Below are 23151 nucleotides of genomic sequence, written 5' to 3'. Positions count from 1 at the left end.
CTATTTAAGAGGATTGAAATACAAAAATTACCTTGTTTCTTGATAAAATATCTAGTAATAATGAAATGTTAGTGGGTAATCCTTTATTTGAATAATGTCTTCATATGTTTTATCCATATTACAGGCTCTTCAGAGAATATATACCAATCTAATGAGGTACTTCTGTTAAGTGGAACCTAATTAGTTTCCAGTATGCGATGTTATTTTCATGATTTCTTTTTATTAGTCTACCTTTGGTTTCAGATTTTGCATGAGTGGCAGGATTTGTTGTACTTTAGGATTCAGAAAAGAAAATGATTGACGGTGGATTAAACATTGGTCAAACAGAGATCTTACTTTTCAAACAAAGTTATCCTTAATGCTTTGCTATCTAAGATTACAAGTAACATAAATTATCAAAGCTAAAGCATATTAATTAATTCATTACTAATGTACATTTAAGTCTTGATGAATATAAAATATTAGTTTAAATTTGGGTGGGTTTAAACCACGACAATTAGAAACCCTGAGTAAAAGCAGTGTTTACAGAAGGTGATTACTGTATGGTGTTACAGTACATACTGTAAATGCTAAATACAAGATGCATTTGAGCATTTTCAAAGAAAATACTGATGTAGCAATGAAAATGTTTCTTTGTAAATGTCAACTTATTGCTCCTCTGTCCAACTGGGATTTCTGAGGGGCAGCTCACAGTAACATTACTGAAGGGTGAGTTCATTGATGTGTCAAGAAAACTTTGATAACTCTTTGTGTATTCTGTACTATTTGTTCTTCTAGAAAAGTTGGCTTAAAAAACATTTTCTATATTTGAAAAATCAGTTGTGAATAATGCAAAAAATGTAAAAAAGGAAAAAAGAAGAGGTGGACGATTACTTAAAGGGTACCTCTCACCTGATAGCCAGTTATGCAAAGATAATGAAAAATGCATATGTTTATACTAGAGATAATCCTGCTGCTCTGTTCGGTGATAGTTTAATTTCATAAGAAGTGAGATTCACCCAGGTGCAAGGGCTTCTACAAACCCTTCCAGCTGATGTGATGAGACTGTGTTGGAGACTAATAGGCATAGGAGTTGTGCTTCAGCAGCTCCCTACCTTCCTAAAACATAGTGCAAAACTGGCTGTTGGTAGGGTTCCTGGCTGTAGCCTGTGATCTCTGAGCTGGCAAGGTGAGAGGCAGCTCCAGCCTGAAGGTTAGGTGAGCCACATAGCATGAGAGTGGTTCTGGGTTAATGCCCCCATCTTACAACTGTCCATGGTGTGGGGTGGGAAGGGACAATGTTCACAGGACAGAGTGACAGAGTAGACAGAGGACAGAGTATCACAGTATCACAGTATGCTAGAGATTGGAAGGGACCTCAAAAGATCATCTAGTCCAATTCCCCTGCCGGAGCAGGAACACCTAGATAATGTTACACAGGAATGTGTCCACGCGGGTTTTGAATGTCTCCAGGGAAGGAGACTCCACAACCTCCCTGGGCAGCCTTTTCCAGTGTTCCGTCACCCTCACTGAGAAGAGGTTTCTTCTCAAGTTTAAGTGGAACCTCTTGTGTTCCAGTTTGTACCCATTACCCCTTGTCCTATCATTGTTTGCCACTGAGTAGAGCCTGGCTCCATCCTCGTGACACTCCCCCTTTATATATTTATATGCACTAATAAGGTCACCCCTCAGTCTCCTCTTCTCTAAACTATAGAGACCCAGCTCCCTCAGTCTTTCCTCATAAGGGAGATGCTCCACTCCCCTAATCATCTTTGTTGCCCTGCGCTGGACTCTCTCCAGCAGCTCCCTGTCCTTCTTGAACTGAGGGGCCCAGAACTGGACACAATATTCCAGATGGGGTCTCACCAGGGCAGAGTAGAGGGGAAGGAGGACCTCTCTCGACCTACTAACCACCCCCCTTCTAATACACCCCAGGATGCCATTGGCCTTCTTGGCCACAAGGGCACAGTGTTGGCTCATGGTCATCCTGTCGTCCCCTAGGACCCCCAGGTCCCTCTCCCCTACACTGCTCTCTAACAGGTCGTTTCCCAACCTATACTGGAACCTGGGGTTGTTCCAGCCCAGATCCAGGACTCTACACTTTCCCTTGTTATATTTCATCAAGTTATTCCCTGCCCAACTCTCCAGCCTGTCCAGGTCTCGCTGGATGGCAGCACAGCCTTCTGGCGTGTCAGCCACTCCTCCCAGCTTAGTGTCATCAGCAAACTTGCTGATAGTACACTCAATTCCCTCCTAAATCATTGATGAATGTATTAAATAATACCGGTCCCAGTACTGACCCTTGAGGCACTCCACTAGTTACAGGCCTCCAACTAGACTCCGCCCCACAGACTACAACTCTCTGGCTTCTCTCCTTCAGCCAGTTCACAGTCCACCTCACTGCCTGATCACCCAGACCACACTTCCTCAATTTAGCCGTGAGGATGCTGTGGGAGACTGTGTCAAATGCTTTGCTGAAGTCAAGGTAGACCACATCCACCGCTCTGCCATCATCCATCCACCGTGTTATTTCCTCATAAAAGGCTAAGAGATTGGTCAAGCATGATTTCCCCCTGGTGAAGCCATGTTGACTGCCCCTCATAACCCTCTTATCCTTGATATGCCTTAAGATGGCACCAAGGATAAGGTGTTCCATCACTTTCCCAGGGACGGAGGTGAGGCTGACCGGTCTATAGTTACCCGGGTCCTACTTCTTGCCCTTTTTGAAGACTGGAGTGACATTTGCTTTCCTCCAGTCCTCAGGCACCTCTCCCGTTTCCCAAGGCTTGGTAAAGATGATGGAGAGCGGTCTAGCAATGACTTCTGCCAGTTCCCTCAGCACCCGCGGGTGCATCCCATCTGGACCCATGGATTTATGGATGTCCAGATTGCTCAACTGATCTCTAACCCATTCCTCATTGACTAAGGCAAACCACTCCGTCGACCTGACTTCATCTAAGGTCTCAGGGGTACAGGGCTCTTCAGGACTGCCTGCAGCAGAGTAGACAGAGACAAAGAAGGCATTCAGTAACTCTGCCATCTCTGTATCTTCTGTCACCAGGGCACGCATCCCGTTCATCGGTGGGCCTACATTGCCTCTGGTGTTAGTTTTATCTGCCATGTATTTGAAAAAGCTCTTTCTGCTGTCCTTGACCCTTCTCACCAGGTTTAATTCTAAGGAGGCCTTAGTCATCCTAGCTGCCTTCCTACATCCTCTAGCAGCAGCCTTATATTCCTCCCAAGTGGCCAGCCCCTCCTTCCATGACCTGTAAACTCTCCTCTTCCACTTGAGCATACCCAGGAATTCCCTATTTAGCCCCGCAGGTCTCCTGGCCCTCTTCCTTGACTTCCTACGTGTCGGGATGCTCCGATCTTGAGCTCGGAAAAAGCAGGCAGTTGTGGAAGAACCAGGCATCCAGTTGCATCACCTGACTCTCAGTCATTGTTCTTGCTGCTCTGTTTCCAAGAGCATGCTCTCCTGAGGAAGTCCAATACTTTCTATATTCCTTCCTGTCTACATTCATTATGGATGATAGGCTATGTGGGAACTCTGGTAGCTAGAGATGAAGATTGCTAACAGTCTGTTTACTCAGCTGCCTTTCAGTTGTTGGTTGCTGCCCAGCTGAGACTCAGCTGAGACAGTCAGAGCACTTGCCGCGCTGCTCCAGCACAAAGTTAAACAGGGTTGCCAAACCCAAAGGAACCCCTCCGTGTTGGCATGGGACAGCAAGGAGCATATGCTGCCGGGCCTGGGTGTGTTGCTCGCCCTTACCAGCACTTGGTCAGCACCTCCCCAGAGAGGCCAGGTCTGAACCTGCCAAACCCCAGCCAGGTATGCAGACGTCTACGGCTCTCCAACCAAGTAGGGTAAGAGACAAATCACTAGTATTGATAGACATGAATATACCATGAGGTTCCTCATGCAAACACTGAGACTTCTTGTGAGAGAGGTTTAAATCACACAGACAATAAGTATGCAGTTCAGGAAACTACAGAGCTGCCTTTGGCCTGGATTTGTTATCTTGTCTCCATCTCCCTCATGTGTGCCCACAAACGCAACCTCACAGTACACCTGTCTATGTCTAATCGAGGAACCACTTGGGTTAATTGACTGTTTGCTTAATTTGACCTAGGGGCACTTGTATGAAGTGCTCACTTGAACAAAACCAGAAGCTCACTTGGACAAACCCAGAAGCATTAAGTTTTGTGTGCTTCCCCTGTATGCATGAGACAAGGTTAAATGGATGAGGCTGCTGTTTCTCCTGTTCTGGATGGATAGATCTTCGTAATTTTTTTTTTTTTTTTGTGAATCTGCATAGGTTTAGAGCATGTTTAGAGCATCTAAGTGAAAGGTATGGGGGACACATTGGAATGAATATTACTTGGTGAATAACCCTTGCTGAGTTTCTTCCTTGAAGTAACAGTGACACTATGACACTATCAATGACACATGCGCTTTAGTTAGAAGTACAACAGCCATGGTTTAATAAAAACTGGAGCCTGAACCAGTAAAATTGTGTGAGACAACTTGCAGTCTGCTTTTGAAAGGTTAGTATCTATGGATGATTTACAGGTACTTGTTAGGGTGTGTGTATATCTGAGCTGTACGGAGCTCACTGCACTGTTAATTTGCGGTCCATAGGTCTCTGGCTTTGTCTGTTGGTATCATTGCTTTTGTTTCACAGGATGGCTTTTACCCTCTGGGTTTGTTTTTCTTGGCGGTTGTTTTTTTTTTGTTGTTGTTTTTCTGTTGTTTTTTGGGGGGGTGGGGTGTGGTTTTTTGGTGTTTTGGGTTTGTTGTTTTTGTTTTTTTTTTTAATGGAGCAATAGTATAGGAAATAATTTGGTTCATATTTGGTTTTCATATATATTAGAAGAAAAGTAATACTTAATTTTTGCTTTTTCACAAGAACAGTATGTGTGTTAAGCATGTCTGGAGCTTTAAAATAGATGATTAAAAGGCTCATTTCTTTTTAGTATGAAATGGCAACCGTTCAACAAGATTTCTGATGAACTGTTAAAGCACGTGGTTGGCCAGGTCTGCAGGAGGAACACCTCATTAAAATAATGGCACATTACAATAGAAGTATGATTAATCCAGGAATACCAGTGAAGCAGTTTTTTGTCCTTACATAGCAATCCAGTATTCTGTGTGAAACAGGCAATACCCATAAAGCTCAGTTTTTGCTGGTATAACCATATCAGTCTTAGGGTGGATGTGCTATCACAGCTCTGTGAGTGAAATATTGCTACCATTTGCACATTTGTTAGACACAGCTGTCTGCAAAAATGAGTAACATGGAGACAAACTCCTTTTGTGGCTGTGCTGTGGCAGATACTTACAGGGTAGGTATTTACTTGCAGGGTACATATACATACCTCTATACATATAAACAAGTTATACAGATTGTTCTACTTTTTATATTCCTTTTATTACAAGCCTATTTCTTAGCCCAAATGGACACTTATGTTGAAACAAAACACCCTCATGAAGGACAAAAGGAGGGGAAACCTGCAAAAGTTTTTCTTTCTGGGTATCTTTAAATTTTTTGTGAGTAACAGCCTAAGAATTGCATGAGATCTGCAGAGTGATCATAGAATAAGTGCAGTATTCCTCTGTAATTGGTGGCAAGCTGGAAATTTTTACTTCTATTTTTTGCCTACTGGGTCTGTAAGATGTCACTGCCAGTGTTAACTAGGCAAATGTTAACTGGGTATGAGCTAGGAAAAGGGATAAAAAACTGTCAGATAGGTTTAAAGCCTAATCTTTTCCATGCATTAAGAAGTGAATTATTAGAACTTAGATTTTAAAAATAAAATCCATTTCATTTTCCAAGATACATGATAAAATACTTGCTTACAGAGGAACATTTTGATATTAGAAGAAATCACCTTTATCTTTTCTCTAGTGTGAGTACCTTTATGGATTTAGCACAAGTTGTCTTGGAAAAGGCTTAAACTGTGTTATTATGCTATAATACAAGCATCCTTTAAGGCATTAACACTGATGTAGCTTACTTAACGTAAATAAGCTACGGAAAAGGCATTTGTAGTTGCGATAGCTGGGGTAACACAGGTTGTCAGAACTTCTGTACCACAGGGCATGGTTGGTTAGCTGGAGCTAAGTGCACATGTATCTCCATGGCACAGTAGTTTTTATTAACAGTAGCATTCCTTCAACATTGGTATTGCATAATTTTAGGTCCATTATTGAAGTGTTGTGTCTCTGCAGTACCTCTGACACATTTACTTAAATGCCTTTGGACTGTGAGTCTCAGCCCAGCTGCATTGAAGTAGGCACAGCCATGTGAAGGAGATGTATATACTAGATCACACTGGTCTTTCAAGTTAGATTATTTTTTTCTTTGCTTTTTGTGAGGCATGTTAAAGACTCTATAAAGTGTAGGAGCTTACTGCTGAGGAGCATAGGAGCAGCTCTGAGACTCCACTTACAGCAAAACTTAACTGGTTTTATACATTAATTGCCCTGACAAAACTTGTCTGATGCTGCACTTCAGGAATTGGGGTGTGGGTATCAGTATGTTGTTTGAAAATGTCCAGATTCAAAGCATGACAAAAAAGTGGCAGCTCAGTGAAACCCAAACTGTGGTATAAGTTAAAATGTGCAGCTGGATCTGAGGGTGAGGTTTCCACCCAGCTTTCCCACTGCACTTTGCCTGAAGGAGGTGAAGAGGAAAGATGAGACTTTTTGGCAGGTAAGGGGAAGAAGTGAAGGCGATAGCAGTGGATTGGCTGTTATGCTGTGTTACACCCAATACTCGAATGGATGTTTGTAATGGAAAGAATTGAGGGTAAAGACCAGACATGGCAGTAGCAGATCCACCCCAGCAGCAATCTCTAAGACAAATACGGACAAAAATATGTGACTGAGGAATGGATGTGGATGCAGCTTTGAGGAAGTCTAATCTTTTTAGTTTGTCCCACGTCTGTTTTATTTTTCTCTTAGGGTTGTTTTTTTCTTTATTTTGGGAGTTGTTATGACTAACTCAATGTCCTGTATGTCACCCTAGATAAGTAACATACATGCATAACAATGGAAGGGGAGTAAATGTTTTTACCCTTCCATATGTAACCAGTCTTAGTTCTGCTTCTCCAAGAGAGAACTTTTCCTAAAAGGAGTCTGGCATGGTTTAGAGTTGGTATACTGATGAAGTATGGAACTACTTGGTTTTGAGATTTGGTCGCACTAAAGTCTGAGCAGCCTGGAAGCAAAATAGCAATTAACTAACTTCTCTTTTCATTTTTTTTCCATCCAAATTATATTTTCTATAAAATATGTGCATTATTCTAAAGCAAATAAATTGCTGCCTGGGTATTGTAAGGGAACTGATCATTACAAAGAATCCAAGTTAGGGCCCTTTATGGTGGTATTTTGTGGTTTCTTCCAGCAGCTGTTTTGAAAGATTTGGTTTAGATTGTTCCCTGCAAAGGTGGTAGGAGGAGTAATAGTAAGAGATGTGTGCCATTAAAATAGCTTGCATAATTGCAGTAAACTTATGCATATCAAATAGATATAAAAAATATGAATATCATGTTTTGCTCCAAGTTTCCCGAGCTCATGGCCAGTGCAGGCTGAGCACACATTTGATTTGTGTGCCAGCATCTTTTATATATGGAGAGAGAAACGTTGAGCAAATCAGTTTCATGTCTGTTGAAATATGCTGATACGGTGAATTAACTGAATGGAGTAGGTATTTCTACTAACATTGCAGTTATCTAGGCATGATTTTAAATTTAAAAAATACTGCGTTAACCCAGGATATTTATTTGAAACATCTCCAGGCTGGAAATCTAAACAACTCTGGTCTTGTTTCACAGCTCCCTTTGTGATGCAGGTGTGTTGTATGTTTGTATCAGTATGCTGTAGATATGTACACATGCATAAAAACATGTTATGTATTGTGTTTTTATGGTGGTGTTTTAAGTATATATATCTCCATGTAAAGGTGGTGTTTTTTTATCAATATTTTTAGGGCAAAACTCAAAACTTAGGAAGCCTTCTGTTCATATCAAGTACTGTTCACAATAGTAATTTAACAGATGAAATAGGATTGTGGTTACACATTTGATTTTGTTGGTTGCCAGGCAGTATAGAGAGAGAACCTAGTGAGCTACACTTCACTACTGCTTTGTGCTAGGGTGACTGCTGCCTCAAATCTGCTGTCAAATCTGCAGGAGTCATCACACAAATCCACTTTGCTCTGATCTAAATTAGCTTTTAATGGTAGCTTTTTTTTTTGAGATTTATGTAATTTTGACAGCATTGAATTAAAGAGAATATTAATAAATACCAGAATATTACAAACAGCAAAGCATTTGTTGAAATTCATCTTCCATTTACTGCAGTTTTTTTTAGAAAGCAGTATATGCATACAATTCTATCATTATGCAGAAGCATTCCTTTAAGAAAACTGTCGGTGATTATTGTGTCTTTAAAGATTGCAAGTGGTCTCCAAAACAAGGGTTGAAATAGGGTGTAATTTTTGTTGCTTGTGCAATTGCTCAGGAGTGTCTATTGAAAATACTGCAGTTGCAGAGGATACCTATAAAAGGCCTGCTGTGGTGTGGTTGAAAATGAGAGGATCACATTGTGGAATTTCTTGTCTAAAGAAAGTTTGATACGTTCCTAGATATTTATAGCTACTGCTTCTATCATCGCTAGAGGGCAGTAAATGCAAACACTGAAGTAGGTATTTTACCAGAAAGTACTTTTTTGTTTTGTGTTTGGTTTTTTTTTGGTGGGTTTTTTGTTGTTGTTGTTGTTTTGTTTGTTTGTTTGGTTTGTTGTGTTTTTCTTTGTTTTTTTTTTTCCCCTTTAACTAGTAAAGGAGCCTAATTCTTTAATAAACAGCTCAGCTCCTGGGTTTTACTATGTATTTTCCCTAAAATAGTTCTGAAGAACACTGTCATTTCAGTCTTTTCAGGAACATAGAGTTCTCACATTTGATACATGAGAATTGTATATTCCCAAATAAAAAGAACTGTAAAATGGTACAGTTAGGGTATTCCAGTGTGTTTAATGAATGTAATTCTGACAAGTAAGAGGCTACCTTAAAGCCTTTTTAAAGCAGCATAATTATGCTACAGTTAGGATCCTTAAAGCTAAGGCTCCTTCAAAAGAATTAGGCATGTGTTCTGATTATAGCTATCCATTCTCAGCCACCAGTGGATTTCATCTCTTCTTTTGTATGTGCTATATATAGTAACATTTAGGAGAAGAGACACACTAGATCTGTATGCCCTATTCCATCACCAGAGTGGCCAGAATGGTATGTTTAGAGTATCTCTCTTTTAACTTAGCATTACAGAAGATGCCAATTTTTGGGGGTCACTGTAGGTCAACGTTTTATGTTGAGGACACCAGAAAAGGACATAGAACTGTTGGAACAAGTCCAGAGGAGGCCACGAGGATGATCAGGGGACTGGAGCACCTCCTGTATGAAGACAGGCTGAGAAAGTTGGGGCTGTTCATAAAGTGGTCTCAGGTCTTTCAGAGCCTGACTTGAAACAGCCCCTTTAGATGAAGACAGCCTGTTGATGTTTATTAGAAATGGGTTAATAGTCAGGTTCTTAACCCATTTAATGTGTCCTCTCTCAACACTAGGTGTGATGTGGCAGAATATTATATGGTACTAAATTAAATGCCCTGCAACAGTCCAAGAATATTACATGTTCAAAGACATAAACCAATACTGACTGGCATTAATTACATTCCCATGTCTTACTTCTTTATCAAGCAAATGACCACAGTATTTGCATTTAGCTTTTTCGTTATTTTACCCAGGACTGATACTTTGTGAGGTGACCTGAAGTTACTGAGCCCTCCTACTTGCAAACTTCAGTTGGCACAAAATTAACAATTTTTGCAGTCTTCCAAATTTTACTGAAGCTGAGCAGCACAGCTTCTGGGATCTCTGCCACCTTTTTTCACAACTCCTTTGGAGAAAGTTGTCCAGCCTTGTTGATTAAATAATGGCTAACATTTCCTGTGGGTATTAAGAGAGACTTTATCATCTTTCTGCTTTTCAAGGTCATTGTCTTGATTCTTTCAAAACACACAAAATTGCTCATAAAAAACTTCCCTGTTTCTGAATTATTTCATTACTCAGTTACTGTAATTTAAAATTATACCATTTTTATTTCCATATTTGTCTCTTGATTGGAACTATTGTAGAAAATGCCATTACTCTCTTCTTTACCCATGTTTATCTTCATGGGTGATGTGTGTATGAAAACAAGAACTTCTCTTTCACATTGCTGGATTTCCACTTATCTCTATCTTGTTTTTTTTCATGTTTTAATTACTTTAGGTATTTAGTTGTGCATGGCAGCTGTTTGCTATGCACTCATCCAGCATAACCTTCTCTAAAGCCAATTATTCACTTATTCCAATCTGGGAATTGAAGATGAAAATCAGCCAAAGTTACTCCTGTAGATCAGAGCTGGTGTGAATTTCCCAACTATAAATTTCTGTGGTCATACTTCTATATGTAGTTGGAGTCAGAGGGCTGCTTTCTGAGTCAGTGAAGTCAGACTAGTAAATTGTATCACAGCAAATGTTAGTTTTATGAGGTTGAGGCTGTGGGTCCTTGAAAAATCATATAAATTAGTCATAGATTGTCAATATCAGGTGTAATTTCCTATTATCAGTATAGTTAATATGCAGCTAAAATATCATACACTGGAAGAAAATGTTTTTCATGGTTTTACATCAAAATTATCTAGCTAATAGCTCTGTAAATACCATCTTTGAACTAATGAACTGTAATTCAGTCATTCTTGTGGATGTGTCTGTCTCATACAGTGGTGGGGAATAAAAATCTAGGAAGATTTTTTTATATGCATGCTAAACAACTACTGTGATTTACATAGCAGCCATTTTGAATGTTCGTTACCTGAAACAAGTTCTGTGCTTTTGGGGACAGTTAAAATTCAAGGAGGAACCTGCCTTTAAAGGAACAAAGAGAAGTATTTAAGAACTTGGCTTTCCAATATCTGTTTGTAGTACCTACTGCAACCAAACTTTCATATCGACATGCTTCACTTCTTAAGTAGCCAGAAATGTAAGGGCTCTTATTTCACCAGTTTCTACATTGTGTTTGAAATTGCCTTGTGAAGGAAGGCAGCACATTTTCAGTTATTGGTTCAGATGCTGTGTAAGTGGCAGCCGTGCTGTCTTGCAGATGACCAGAAAACAATGCAACGCAGGTATAGACAAGCTTTGTTCAATGTTATAAAGCTGAGCTGGAAGAGTCAGGAGAAAAGCTTTCCAGAACTACCTTTTTGGCTACCTGCTGAGTCTCTAATCACCCATGTCTGTTTTAAAAATGTAATTGTTCTGTATTCATCTACCTGTATAGATCCAGGGCGCATATTATAAAGAAAATGCATCAGTAATATGTTTATTCATGACATTTTTATATTACCCATTCTAAGCAAAACAGTATGCTTTCTGTATGAAAATACATAATTGCAGATGATCTGTTGACTGTATTGACTTGTTACATTGCTATACATTTCTCTCCTGTAAGGAAGAAATGTGTTAATACCATATTTTGCCCTATTGATTTTTGCAGGTTCTATTTTTTTTCAAGCACTGACACTGCTGACACTGCTGTGTAGCATCACCCAGAGAAGTACAAACCACTTCAGCCAAACCTGCTTTATGACCGCTGTCGGTCAGCATCTTCTAATGAATCAGAAGTGTGGGCTAATCCTGCATGCCACACCTCATTCAGCTTGTCCTTAGATGTTTGCCCATTATCATATTGGGAAGCTTTCCCTTTTGATGCAACAAAGACTTAGAAATTTGCTGCCATTGTATATGTGCTTTGCATAAAGTGGTACAAGATAACACGTTCTTTGTAAGTTTTGGTCTCTGAATGGCAGACGGTGGGATATTTTATTTAAGGCTCTGAGTCAGCTCACTGACACACTGTGCTTTCAATTAATCTCTTTTTTTTTATGAAGTATAGCTTTAATTGATTATATTAGTCTGCCAAGAAAGAGCAAAAATTAAATAAATACAGAGAGGATTTGAGGACTCATTTTGCTTTTCCATATAAAATTAATGTTTACTGGGTACTAAGACACATGAATGACTTTGTCTTAATAATAACTGCTTTTATCTCTTAAAATAAAAAAGCAGTAGAAACTGACAGACTTGCCCAGTGATCTAACTAGGTATTTTTTTAATCTAGATGGCCAAAACATTTTCATGTAAAAGCCAAAAACATTTAACTGCCTCACAGACTGCTCAAGAAACATGATAGCTCCATTTCTGCTGGGTTTTCCTCACAAAAAAACCCCACAAAACAGAAAACCAAAAAAACCCACAACCCCCTCCCCCAAGAAACAAACAAACAGAAAAAAAACAAAGCACTTCCATATGAAAAATTTAAACTGCTAGGCAATCCACATGTATAGAATCATGGAATGGTTTGGGTTGGAAGGGACTTTAAAGATCATCTAGTCGTCGTCATCGTCGTCCCCCCCCCCCCACCCCCCCCCCCGGCACGGTGAGGAGGGTTACACAATACTAATTTTAACTGCTTGGATGGTGAAACTGTTGAAAGGAGCTGGTAAATGCTGTTGGAATTGAGGAGACCTTAACCCAATTATTTTTGAATGGCGTGTGAATGCTGCAGGCGGGGATGCCATTATTAAAGGGCATTTGCTGTTTAATAAAAAAATACCCTATGCCCAGGAGACTCCCCAGCGCTGGCCAATGGGAAATTACCATACATCATGTCACCAGCAGCTTGGATTTATATCTTTTAGGGTGACATACTATTGGCTGCTAGTTAGGCTCTATGGGAGGGATTACTGGCACCGTTTGTGGCTTCCCCTTCAGGTCCTTATTTGGTAGCTGTTGATAGAGCAAGTCTTTCCAGCAGCTGAGCATCTTGACATACATTATTCATTAAGTGCTGGTGTTCAGGAAATATGCATATCCCTAGCTCTTCAGATATTTCTTCAGCTCATACAATATGTCTCTTCAGCGTTGCCTCTGAATGCTTGGAGTTTTACAAATGGCATTTGTACAATCGGAAGACCACGCGGTTGGATTTCATTTTGGTGTGCCTCCTGTGCACACAGTTGCTGAGAACCTGAAAATCAGCAACGAGAATTAGAGAGAAAAGAAGGAATCTTTCTTCTTGGAAGTCTTTTGCAGTATCAGCAAAGAACTGATTAGCTTAGATTGGTAGTATCGAAAAAAAAAACAAAAAAAAATGCCTGAGGCAAACTATTTGCTCTCAGTTTCCTGGGGCTACATAAAGGTAGGATTTTGTTTTACCTTTTAAGAACCTTGATTTACAGTGCATGATTGCATGGTCACTGGATAGCATGATTATTTGTGGGCAGTATGAGTCCTATGAACGTAAAGTAAAAAATCAAAAACAAAAGCAAGCCTTTGATCAGCAGTGAGAATGAACTGCACAGTACACAGTCTTCCTTAGAAATTGTGCTGGGACTTTAAAAAAATGTTGCTTCGCTGGGTAATCAGACCAAGTCTAAAGCCAAATAAATTCAAAAGAGTTTTAGAACTGCTTTTAGAAAAAGGCTGCTGCAAATTTGTATTTCTAGACATTAAAAGATTAAAAAAAAGAAAAAAAAAGACAAAAATGACAAAACCTCAAAACTGCAATACTATGCAATAGGGGACAGCATGGGTAAAGAGGCTGAGGATAATGAGTGAAAGCATGAGTCATACTGGTTTTAATAGCTGAAGAAATGTGAAATTGTCAACAGTATGTTCCAGCAGCATTTTTTGTAGCCTCTCTGACACCGTATTGATTAAAACACTGGAAACGGTAATCTTCTAATATTGATCTACATTATTATGTAGAGCATCTTTGAACTAGCTTGAAACTGCAATAGTGCTAGAAAATGGAGTTAAATAAGCTTTTATTTCTTCCGTGGAAAAGTTTTGCACCAAGGAATTAATATGTCAACATACAGAACTGAAATTTACTTAATACCAAACCATGTTTGGGGTTTAGCCCTAGTTAGGTGTTTGTACTTAAAAAATGATGTTTCCTTTATAACTGGTTCAAGTGTGTAAAGAGGGAAAAAGAAACATCATCCTATGCTTGATGTGCAATAATTGTTCCAAGTCACCCCATTTAAAAGATAATTTTGATTTCTCCTGAACTAAATAATGGGAGTATTGAATTGAATGACTAAAAATAATGCAAAAATTATATTAACACAATTCAATCTCGTATGCATTTTTGTATTAATATCTACTTTTATAATTTTATTTTATTTTTTCTTAATAGAAATAACCCCACCTCATTAGGTCATTGTATCCAATTAGGTCATTGTGACCATTATCTGCTAATGCAGAATTGTTACATTATATTCCTAAGGATTTTGATCAGTCATTTGAGAAAGAATTGAATCCCAATATGCTAGCTAGGTGGATTTCTTTGTCATTTACCAAAAAATAAGATGAAATTACTTTCCATTCAGTTAAAAATGAGGTATTTATTGTAATTTACCATGGAGTATTTTCTGCATTTCCAGGCAGCTTGTGTCATGTTCCTACTTACTAAATTAGAGAAATTCAATCAGCAGTCTTCAAAAAATGTTCACTCTTACAGTTCAGCCTTTAAAATGGATAGATTTTTGCCAGTTGAAGTTCAGCAGAGAGCATGGTAACTTAAATTGATTACACATGGGTAAAATGTTTTCTATATCAGTTTCTGATATTGTCTATACACAATGAATTTAGTTAACACAATTTTAGTACAGTGCATTTTGAGTTCACAGTATACGCATTATAGAAAAACTCTTGAGAGGCAAATATCTGCCTTTTGTGACATTCAAAACAATGCCTTAGAGTATTTATTCTTAAGAAATAATGAAATATATTAGTCTGAGGGATCATTATAGATGTTTACATCCCTTACCATACATATATTTCTGTATGATACAGGCTGTACTTTATTTGCTCTTAGTCTAATTATGTCTTGGAGAATGGTTGTCATATGGAACATTTATCCCTGTCTTTCACTAACTTTCCTTGAAGCACCACTATCACAATGCAAAGCTTAGAGATAATGTACCTTGCAATGGCTTATGTATAAAAACTAGTGCATGAGCTTGATATTAATTAAACATATAAGCTTCCAACTCAAATCTTCAGTCAAGACTGCTGTTTATATAGCAGGAATGATGCTAAAATAAAAAAGCTTTGCATTGATAAGCAATATAGACAGAAGCCTTACATTCATTTGTAAGGCTGTCCTATTTTAAGTTTCTTGTTTTTGTAGAATACAAAACTTTTCACATCCAGTAAAATAATAGTTTATTTGTTTTTTTGAGTTACAAAACATCTTTTTCAAATCACATTGATAGGTATATAGCAATGACAAAATACAGTCATGTAAGTTTAACGTTCCAGGTGTTGAATGAATGTTCCATGGATGTTTTCTATTTATGTAAGCTTTTAGAAATGTTACCTAGAAGAGGCAGCCAGAAACTGGAATTTTATTACCATGTGAGTTTGGGAGCTGGTACAATGAAAGGCTCAGATGCTCTTGACCATTGTGGTTCCAGCCTGCATGGCCTTGGAGCTTGATCAATACCCAGACTGAAGGACAGACCAGATGGGGCCTTTTGGTCCATGGTGTATCTTTTAGCCTTAGCTTCACCTTCTGTGCTGGTGCCAAAGGTTGTAGTGGGAGTGTCCTTGGAATGAAGCACATCACACATTCAGGAACAGGCAGCCTAGGTGGAAGAGGCCCTGTCAGGATGGGGCATCCATGCCAAAATGGTTCTGCATGCTTTGTCTCACAACACGACTGCGGGCTGCATATTTACTTCTGCTTCTTGTTACTGAGTCAAAAACTTAAGAACATTCTACTTTTTTTGTGTGTGTACAGTGTAATCAGTAAACCTCATTTATATTAAGCATGTAGTCCAAGCTTTTTCATGGCCATGAATTGACTCCAGATGGAGTCAAATTGAATAAAAAAATTGTGCTTAAGGAAATGTTTTTAGGATTCTTTTTTAGACAATACTTTGCTGCTGTGTTGCTGTGACATCAGTATTCATCAGTGAAGAGCTGTGTGATTGCTTTAATGGATATTTTATAGCCTCTTAAATTCCAGGGGGGGATTTCCTAGACTGTAGTCAAGGACTGTGGTATTCCAAAGGGATATATATGTCATTTTCAATCTAACAATGCCTAGTCTTAATGTGGGAACATATTTCTTTCTGAGGAAGAATACAGTATATGCACAGATCTGCCAAAAATAATTGCTTCCTCCCCATGCTGAGCTGCCGATATCAATAAATAAAGTGTGTATGGTATAAATCTTATTATTATCAAGAATTTTCATGTATTGTGATTAGTTTCGGGGTTTTTTTTGTTTTGTTTGGGTTTTGGGGTGGTTTATTTTAGTTCTTTTTTAAAATACCATCTTTACATTTACAGTTAGCAAGAAGGTGGTTTCATGTCTTCTTTGATATGTTTTGAATAAGGTGCAAAGAGAGGATAAATAATAAGAGTAATTGTCAGTATTATAAGTATTTAAGTGCCAAATTTAAGAACTTAAAAGGTGCTTGCTGGATAACTGAAGCAAGGTTGATTCACAGATGTAACAAGTTTCTCTGTGATTTGCTGCAAGGTCTTGTGAGACCCATGTGACAGGCAGAATTTCATTACAAAGTAGTTGTGGAGAGTTGACACTCTTTGAAGCAGAAACTATATGTAGATGCACTTGAGCCCAAATGAAGTTTTTGAGAAATAAATCAAGAAGAAGTAGGGCTTCAGGTTTGGTTCTATTGTGTTTTTTGGTTTTGATTTTGTTTTTTGGTTGTTTTATTTCTGGGGGGAGGTTCTTAGAAAAAAAGATACTTTTTTCCCCCAAAGGCCAAATTATTAAACATCAGATGGTTAAGTAACATACACATACACTGAAGTAGGGTATAATCAATAAAAATGTCTCAATATCTTGATCACTGTTTATGTCTTTTGGGTGGTTTTTTGTGTTCTCAAAGAGCATCAGTGTTCTGCATCAGGAACTGCTGTCTGGTCTTCAACTTCCTCTGTTTCAGTGTGTATGAGAGTAGTAAGGCTTTGTCAGATAATTAGAAAATTAAAGCAATTCTCTAAACTCCTGCTTAGTCCAGATTTTCTTTCAAAATAAATGTCAAAGTCTTGGTGCTGTGGCATCAGCAACATGTGCAAGAGGGTGAGGAAGTCATGCTGCTGAATTTCTTCAAAGGCAAAGACTTCTGTTGAATTTGCTGTTAGCAGGAAGGCCTTGCAAAAGCTGGAGGACTTGTTCCGCTCTGCACCCATATTCATCAACAGCACAGACTGTTCTGCAGGTTTTGTAATGATGGTTGAGCTTTTCTGTTCTGGTGACTTAAGGAGTGATGGGAGATGGAAAGTCAAGGGTTTGCATCAGACTAGTGGTGATCATAGCGTTACAAGAAACTGACGTGCACCTTCCACTTGTTGTGGACATCCGTAAAATACGTACTTAGTTGGAAAATCTTGAAGAATTCAAGAAGTTCATAAGATGATTCCCAGTATGCAATAACAAACCGGCTTACTCCCTGCAGTGAAATTTGTGATTTGGAAGAGGGGAAAAAAGAAAAAAAATCCTTCCTGTTGTGTTGGGTAGCTGCAAACAAACATGAATTTGTTCTCCTTTCAAAGTTTGTAAACTTGTAAGGATATTTCCTGAAGAGTGCATATCACTGGTGGCTAGATGGTCTTTTTCCAAAGTGTGGTACATGACCCAGGGGTGTTGCTGTGCAGCAAAACCAGCGTGGCAAAGTTGGGCATCATCTAAAATGGCTTACTACTAAACAGCCAGACAAGACTGCTTAGTTGGTATCCAGTGAACTAGCTGTATGAAATTAAGAAAGAGAGAACATTGGAGTGGTAATGGATATACTGATGACGTGTGGAAGTTAATGCAATTTCATCAACTTCTTACATTATATTAAGATTTGTATGCACAATATTTAATTTAAAGCTGACACTTCTGGATACCATCTGGAGACGAGTCATTCTGTGAGATCTTCAGTTTTTGCCTTAAATAATTCAGTTTCTTACCATTGTGGATCAGGAGAAAAAGCATGCAAGAGTGACTTAAGTATGTGTTAAAAGTTTAAAGATGGGCTTTTAAAAATACAATTTTTGGACCAGTCACTTTACTGTTTGGCAAGCTTGACTTTTTTTAACATTTGACGTTGGTGACAAACATTAGGTCTCAGTATATAGGTTAATGCTGGTTTCGTGCGGAATGTATAGCCCTATAGTTCATAGTATGTATAGCTGTATTTGCGGTATGGTTCTAATTTTCAGAAATGTGTTGAGCACTTGCTAGCACAGTTATATCCAAGATCAAAGCTGAGCCTTTGGCTTGTGACTAAAGTAGGATTCAGTCTTTGTAGCTCAGGAGCTTCCTGAGCTGATGGCGTGTCAAGATGGCAGGAAAACGCAGTGGATAATGGTTAGAGTGTTATATTAAAGGTATTTTTTTATTTGGTATACTGTGAGCAATACGGTAATTGGTGACTTACAAAGACATTGTGAAGAAAATAACACCATTCACTATGCAAGACCTCTTTGAAGAAAGGGCTTTGATGATTCCAGTGGGATGGAAAGGGGGTGGTTAATGTTTAGTCTACTGCTTTATCTCCTTTGAAGAAGAATAAATTACCAGTTTTCAACATAGAGGAATTTTTACAGGGGTATATACTAAGCATAGCTATTGCTTGATGTAATGAATAGTCATAACTGGGTGAACAAGGTGAAAGATGACTGAAAATAGCACAAATCATTTGGCTTTGTTAAGAGAAAAAAAGGTGACGGAACTGTTAATAACAAAATGAAAGAATAGCATAATGGGAGGTGAAATTCAGTAGTGATGGATACTCTTTATACTGGCAGTAGTCGTTTGAAAGTTAGTAAGTAGGGCTGAGTTCTATTTATTAATAACCAAGGCGAAGCTATAGTAAATGAAAATGCATGTAAGATAACTAGAACTGTATTATGCAATTAACCTGTCTAACACGATGCCACAAAATATTCTTTAACTCTGAAATCTAGGAGGAATCAAGAAAGGCTCAATAATGAGTACCTAATCCAGTTACATGTTTCAGAGAACCTTCATGTCCACTTCTATCCTATAGAGTGCCTAGAGTGAACTGCAGACTTAGAAGGGATGGTGTTTCCATAGATGGGTGTTTTATACTTCAGTGCCTCATAAAAATACTCACAATTTTCTGAGATTGTGCAATGCTCAAGTTGTTGAGCTGATCCAGTGTAATAATTTTAAGTCAGATGCAACAAAACCTACCTCTATTCATATTGATATGTAGGTAATCGGTAAGATATTTTGATTGTTTTGAGCAGTGCTGTCAAATATATTTGAATAGGTTAATGATGAGAGATAAAACAAACTTGAAAAAATTACAAAATGAGTAGCAAAAAAATGCACAAATAAATTAATTTACGAATACAATAAGAAAATGATAGTAAAGAAATGGTCCTATGTAAGGATGTTTGTATTTTCTCTCCAAATTAAAATAAGAAACTTGTGAGACAGTAATTATTTGTGTATACATATGTCTTATAGTTTTCAGTTACTAGAAGGATCCTGTGCCTAATTGAATCACTGTAGAGTATTTTAGGAGGTATAAAATTATGTTGTCCAACTCCTGAATAATTAGTAGGGTAGAACAATTCTGCATGTTATTTTTCTGCTTTCATAGTTCTCTTCATGTAGAATGTATTCTTCATGTCATGTCGTTTCCCCAGTTACAAATTGACTATGTTTTCCCATCCTGACTGAAATGCATCTTGATCACTAACTTCATGCTTTTTTGCTATGTTTTGTTTTCCAGTTCAAGAGAATGCTGAACCGGGAGCTAACCCACCTATCTGAAATGAGCAGATCAGGCAACCAGGTCTCAGAATATATATCAAACACTTTCTTAGGTAAGACTATAAGGGAAGTTAATATTTTGTCCCTTTTTCTTTTTTTTTTTCTTTTTTTGTTTAAATATCTGGGCTGGGGTAGAGCTTAAAAGCAAGTAGCTTTCCATATTAATTTCTCTTTTCAGAGACTGTGTTTCATTGTTCAGTGTTTGAGCAGAAAGATCATATTAGATCCATTTCCCTACAGCTCAATTAGTTTGTGTATGTGGTTTCTCTGTGTGTGTAATTAGATAAATATTCAGATACGTATTTTCATTTTACAGCTACTATATTGATACTGCATTAAGAAATGAATTTATAATGATTTAATTATATATTTAAAAGAATTCTTCCACTCTGTTTCCCTTATGGAAGTTACTGCAAAGAGGTTTCAGTGTGCTGGAAGCACACAAGCACAAGTAACCTCATAAAATCTTGTAGCACTCAGTTCTGATGCTTTGGTGTTCCATGCTTGCCCATAAACAGGTAGATAAATATGACTAAGTCAACATCTGAACAGACTGCTGCCAGGAGAATCTGTGTGGCTCATGAGCATTTAGAAAGTACATCTAAATTAGGATAACAAGTACTTTAAAAAGTGTCAGTCATACATGTTAAGATACATCATGTTTATTTATCTCCTTATTTTTGTGTTTTTTTTCTCTTAATAAGAAGTTATTTTAAAGTGCATTTTACCCCCTGCTTGTTACTGTATCCTAAATGGATCACTTACTGTGTCTGTTGAATTTACCCATGACTGCAGTAGCATGCCTGAGCACTGTGGCACAGCAGGGTTTCAGACAATAAGGAAGGGGTTAGCCTCCATCATGGAGAACCACTATTGCGCACTTTCAGGAATCCTGAAAGTCACAGTGTACAGCTGCCTTAGAAGATGACACACTTAAGCTGGAAAGCCTGAGATACCAGTTTCTGCTTGCCTTTGCTTGAAAGCTTAAGGCTTATTTTGACATGGTAATGAAATGCATCTGTCAGCCTTTCACATGAGACATCAGCCTTGAGCAGAAAAAGGCCCGGAAGGCAGTCACTTCTAAGTTACTGAGCTATGGGTACTGTTTTGAGGCTATGTGAAAAAACTAGGATACTTAGAATGGTAGGTACAAGAGGAGTACAATGTGGAAAAACACCTCATCTACGGAGTTATTGTTTAAATAGATTATTTTCAATATATGCAAAGTACGTAAGTTCTGAGCCACAATGTGAAGAGGGAAAACATTCTTTCCATAGAAAACTGTAGAGTCAAGTTAGCTATTTTTTTAAATACATAATTTATCTCCTGAACATCTACAGACTTGCTAACATTTGGAAGTTAGTAACATATTATGAGAAAACAGGTTTTTCTGTTCTTCAAAAAAACCCCACAACCCAACTGTTTTCCCAAGTAGGGGGCTATATGACATGTATGAAGTTATTAATAATGACAACAAATATATTCCTTGTGTAAGAACTAAGGATCCTACACTGACTATAATAATATATAAGTTTTTTTTTCAGGTAATTAATCTGTTTTCCTATGAATGGCAAATGTAAGAGAACCTTCCAATGAGCATAGCGCAACTGGGGTCAAAATGGCAAGCTGTCTTTCCTAGATGTTCAGACGGGTGAACAGTCCTTTCCCCTCTGTGCTCATAGTTACAAAAGCAGAGGCAGTCCCATGGAATTCCTCTGGAGATCTAAAGTCATTCAGACAGACACTTCCTTTCACTTGAGTTGGTCTGACAGCTCAGCTTATGAACCTCCCTTTGATGGGCCTAAACTTTGTGAATATGACTGAAACCATAAACATCAAAGCATGAACACGAGTCACTGATCCTCATCTGCTGGCCGTTTGCACCAGCCAAGAGCTGCAGCACTCCGCCTCCCCCTTTTCTTGATTGTCTGTACGAGGAGAGCTTGGTGGGGGCAATCAGGAAACTTAGTGCTGCAGGCTAAAGCTTGATGACATTTCCGCAGTCTCTTGTTCACTGTGATTTCTTTGGAATTGGAGTGCCCAGTAAATGAGACTGCTGAAGGGTAATTTAAAAAAAAAAAAAAAAAGGTGGAAAAAAAGAAAACGTGAAGAAGCAAAGACAATAGCAGTCTGGTAATTAGGGATGGACTTGCTACCTTTGTCTGGTTTCAGTGTCTTTATTAAAAATTAGTATTTGCAGGAGGAAAAAATAGACATGTTTTAAAGACACCAATTTCTTTTTTTTTTTTTTTTTAAGATGTACTCCTTTTGGTCTAAGGTATTTTTTTTTAAGTCTTAGTTTTTTCTAGGCTTCTACATTAGAAACATCTTTTCTGGATTTTCCTGTTTTTTTTCTAGACTATTTCCTGAGGACCAGAAAAGATGCTGATGCATCTCAGCAAAGAAGAGATCGTTTGGAGGGAGTCATTAAAACTTTTATGTTGAAATGTAGTATGAATAAGAATCAAAATTAATGCAAATTCCTAGGAGGTTTGGCAGGAGAGTCCTTTGTTGCACTCTTCTGGGTTTCTTTGGGGACTACAGATATCTGCAGTGGTCTGTACCCCTGTACTGTTTCTGCAGCAAACAGCAGGCAATTCCCTAAACATTCTAAATGTATTCTCAGTTTAATCCTTGTCTAAAGTTTTGCTGGCACGTACATTGATGAGGTGTATGGAGTGGTGCTGCTGACACTGCTATGGAAGCAAAAGCTCACAGCAATTGCACTGGGTTTTAGGGAAGCAGTCCTTTTGTTGTTGTTACTTACTCTGGCTGGGAGGTGAAGAAATGCACTGTGCTGCTGGCGCAAACTGCATCTGCATGCAGAGTGCTTGTACATGTGGCTGGCAAAAGGCTTTCCAAGCTGTATAGTCTTAGCACAATCAGGACCAGTCCCCAAATATTGGGTCCTTTGAGTCCTGAAGAAGTTTTCTAAAGGTTTACATGAAATACTGTTTTCATTGGTTTTGAAATAGGTCTGCAGAGAATATTTTTCCTGGAAAAGAAAACATTTTGAATCTCCTTGCAAAACGGGTACTTAGGTTTCTGTTCAGTTGCAGTAACATTTTTATCATGAAAAGTTTGACCCTCTCTACAGTGCTAGGGGGGATACAGGAGAAGTGGAAATCAGCCAATTTAAAGCCAGTTCAGAAATAATGAAGCAATTAATGAAATTGAGATCTGCTTTTACTGAGGTATAGGTCTTGTTTATCTGTTCATGGTTTTACTGCTCTTG

At 38.3% G+C, this 23151-nt stretch overlaps 2 protein-coding genes across 3 annotated transcripts in view; one reads left to right on the top strand and one right to left on the bottom strand.

The window, feature by feature from the left end:
• The window catches only part of RAB3C (RAB3C, member RAS oncogene family), a 200208-nt gene that overhangs the window by 664 nt on the left and 176393 nt on the right, over window positions 1-23151 (bottom strand). The gene's annotated exons all lie outside the window — the stretch shown is intronic.
• Window positions 1-23151, top strand: part of LOC134159025 (cAMP-specific 3',5'-cyclic phosphodiesterase 4D) — a 159775-nt gene that overhangs the window by 125755 nt on the left and 10869 nt on the right. Inside the window, exons 1-2 of one of the 2 annotated variants that reach the window (XM_062609535.1) lie at window positions 12607-13280; window positions 19876-19969. In XM_062609535.1, the coding sequence (XP_062465519.1) occupies window positions 13233-13280; window positions 19876-19969 (142 nt within the window). In that variant the 5' untranslated portion in view covers window positions 12607-13232. Of the gene's footprint in view, window positions 1-12606; window positions 13281-19875; window positions 19970-23151 lie in introns of those variants that run through there. The other variant, XM_062609534.1, reaches the window with a different exon arrangement.

The sequence above is a fragment of the Pezoporus occidentalis genome, unplaced genomic scaffold, assembly GCF_034315485.1.
Source record: "Pezoporus occidentalis ecotype Australia unplaced genomic scaffold, CSIRO_AGI_Poc_V1 ctg139, whole genome shotgun sequence".
NCBI lineage: Eukaryota > Metazoa > Chordata > Aves > Psittaciformes > Psittacidae > Pezoporus > Pezoporus occidentalis.
Note: the sequence above shows the minus strand (reverse complement) of the source record. Positions and strands in the feature narration are given on the sequence as shown.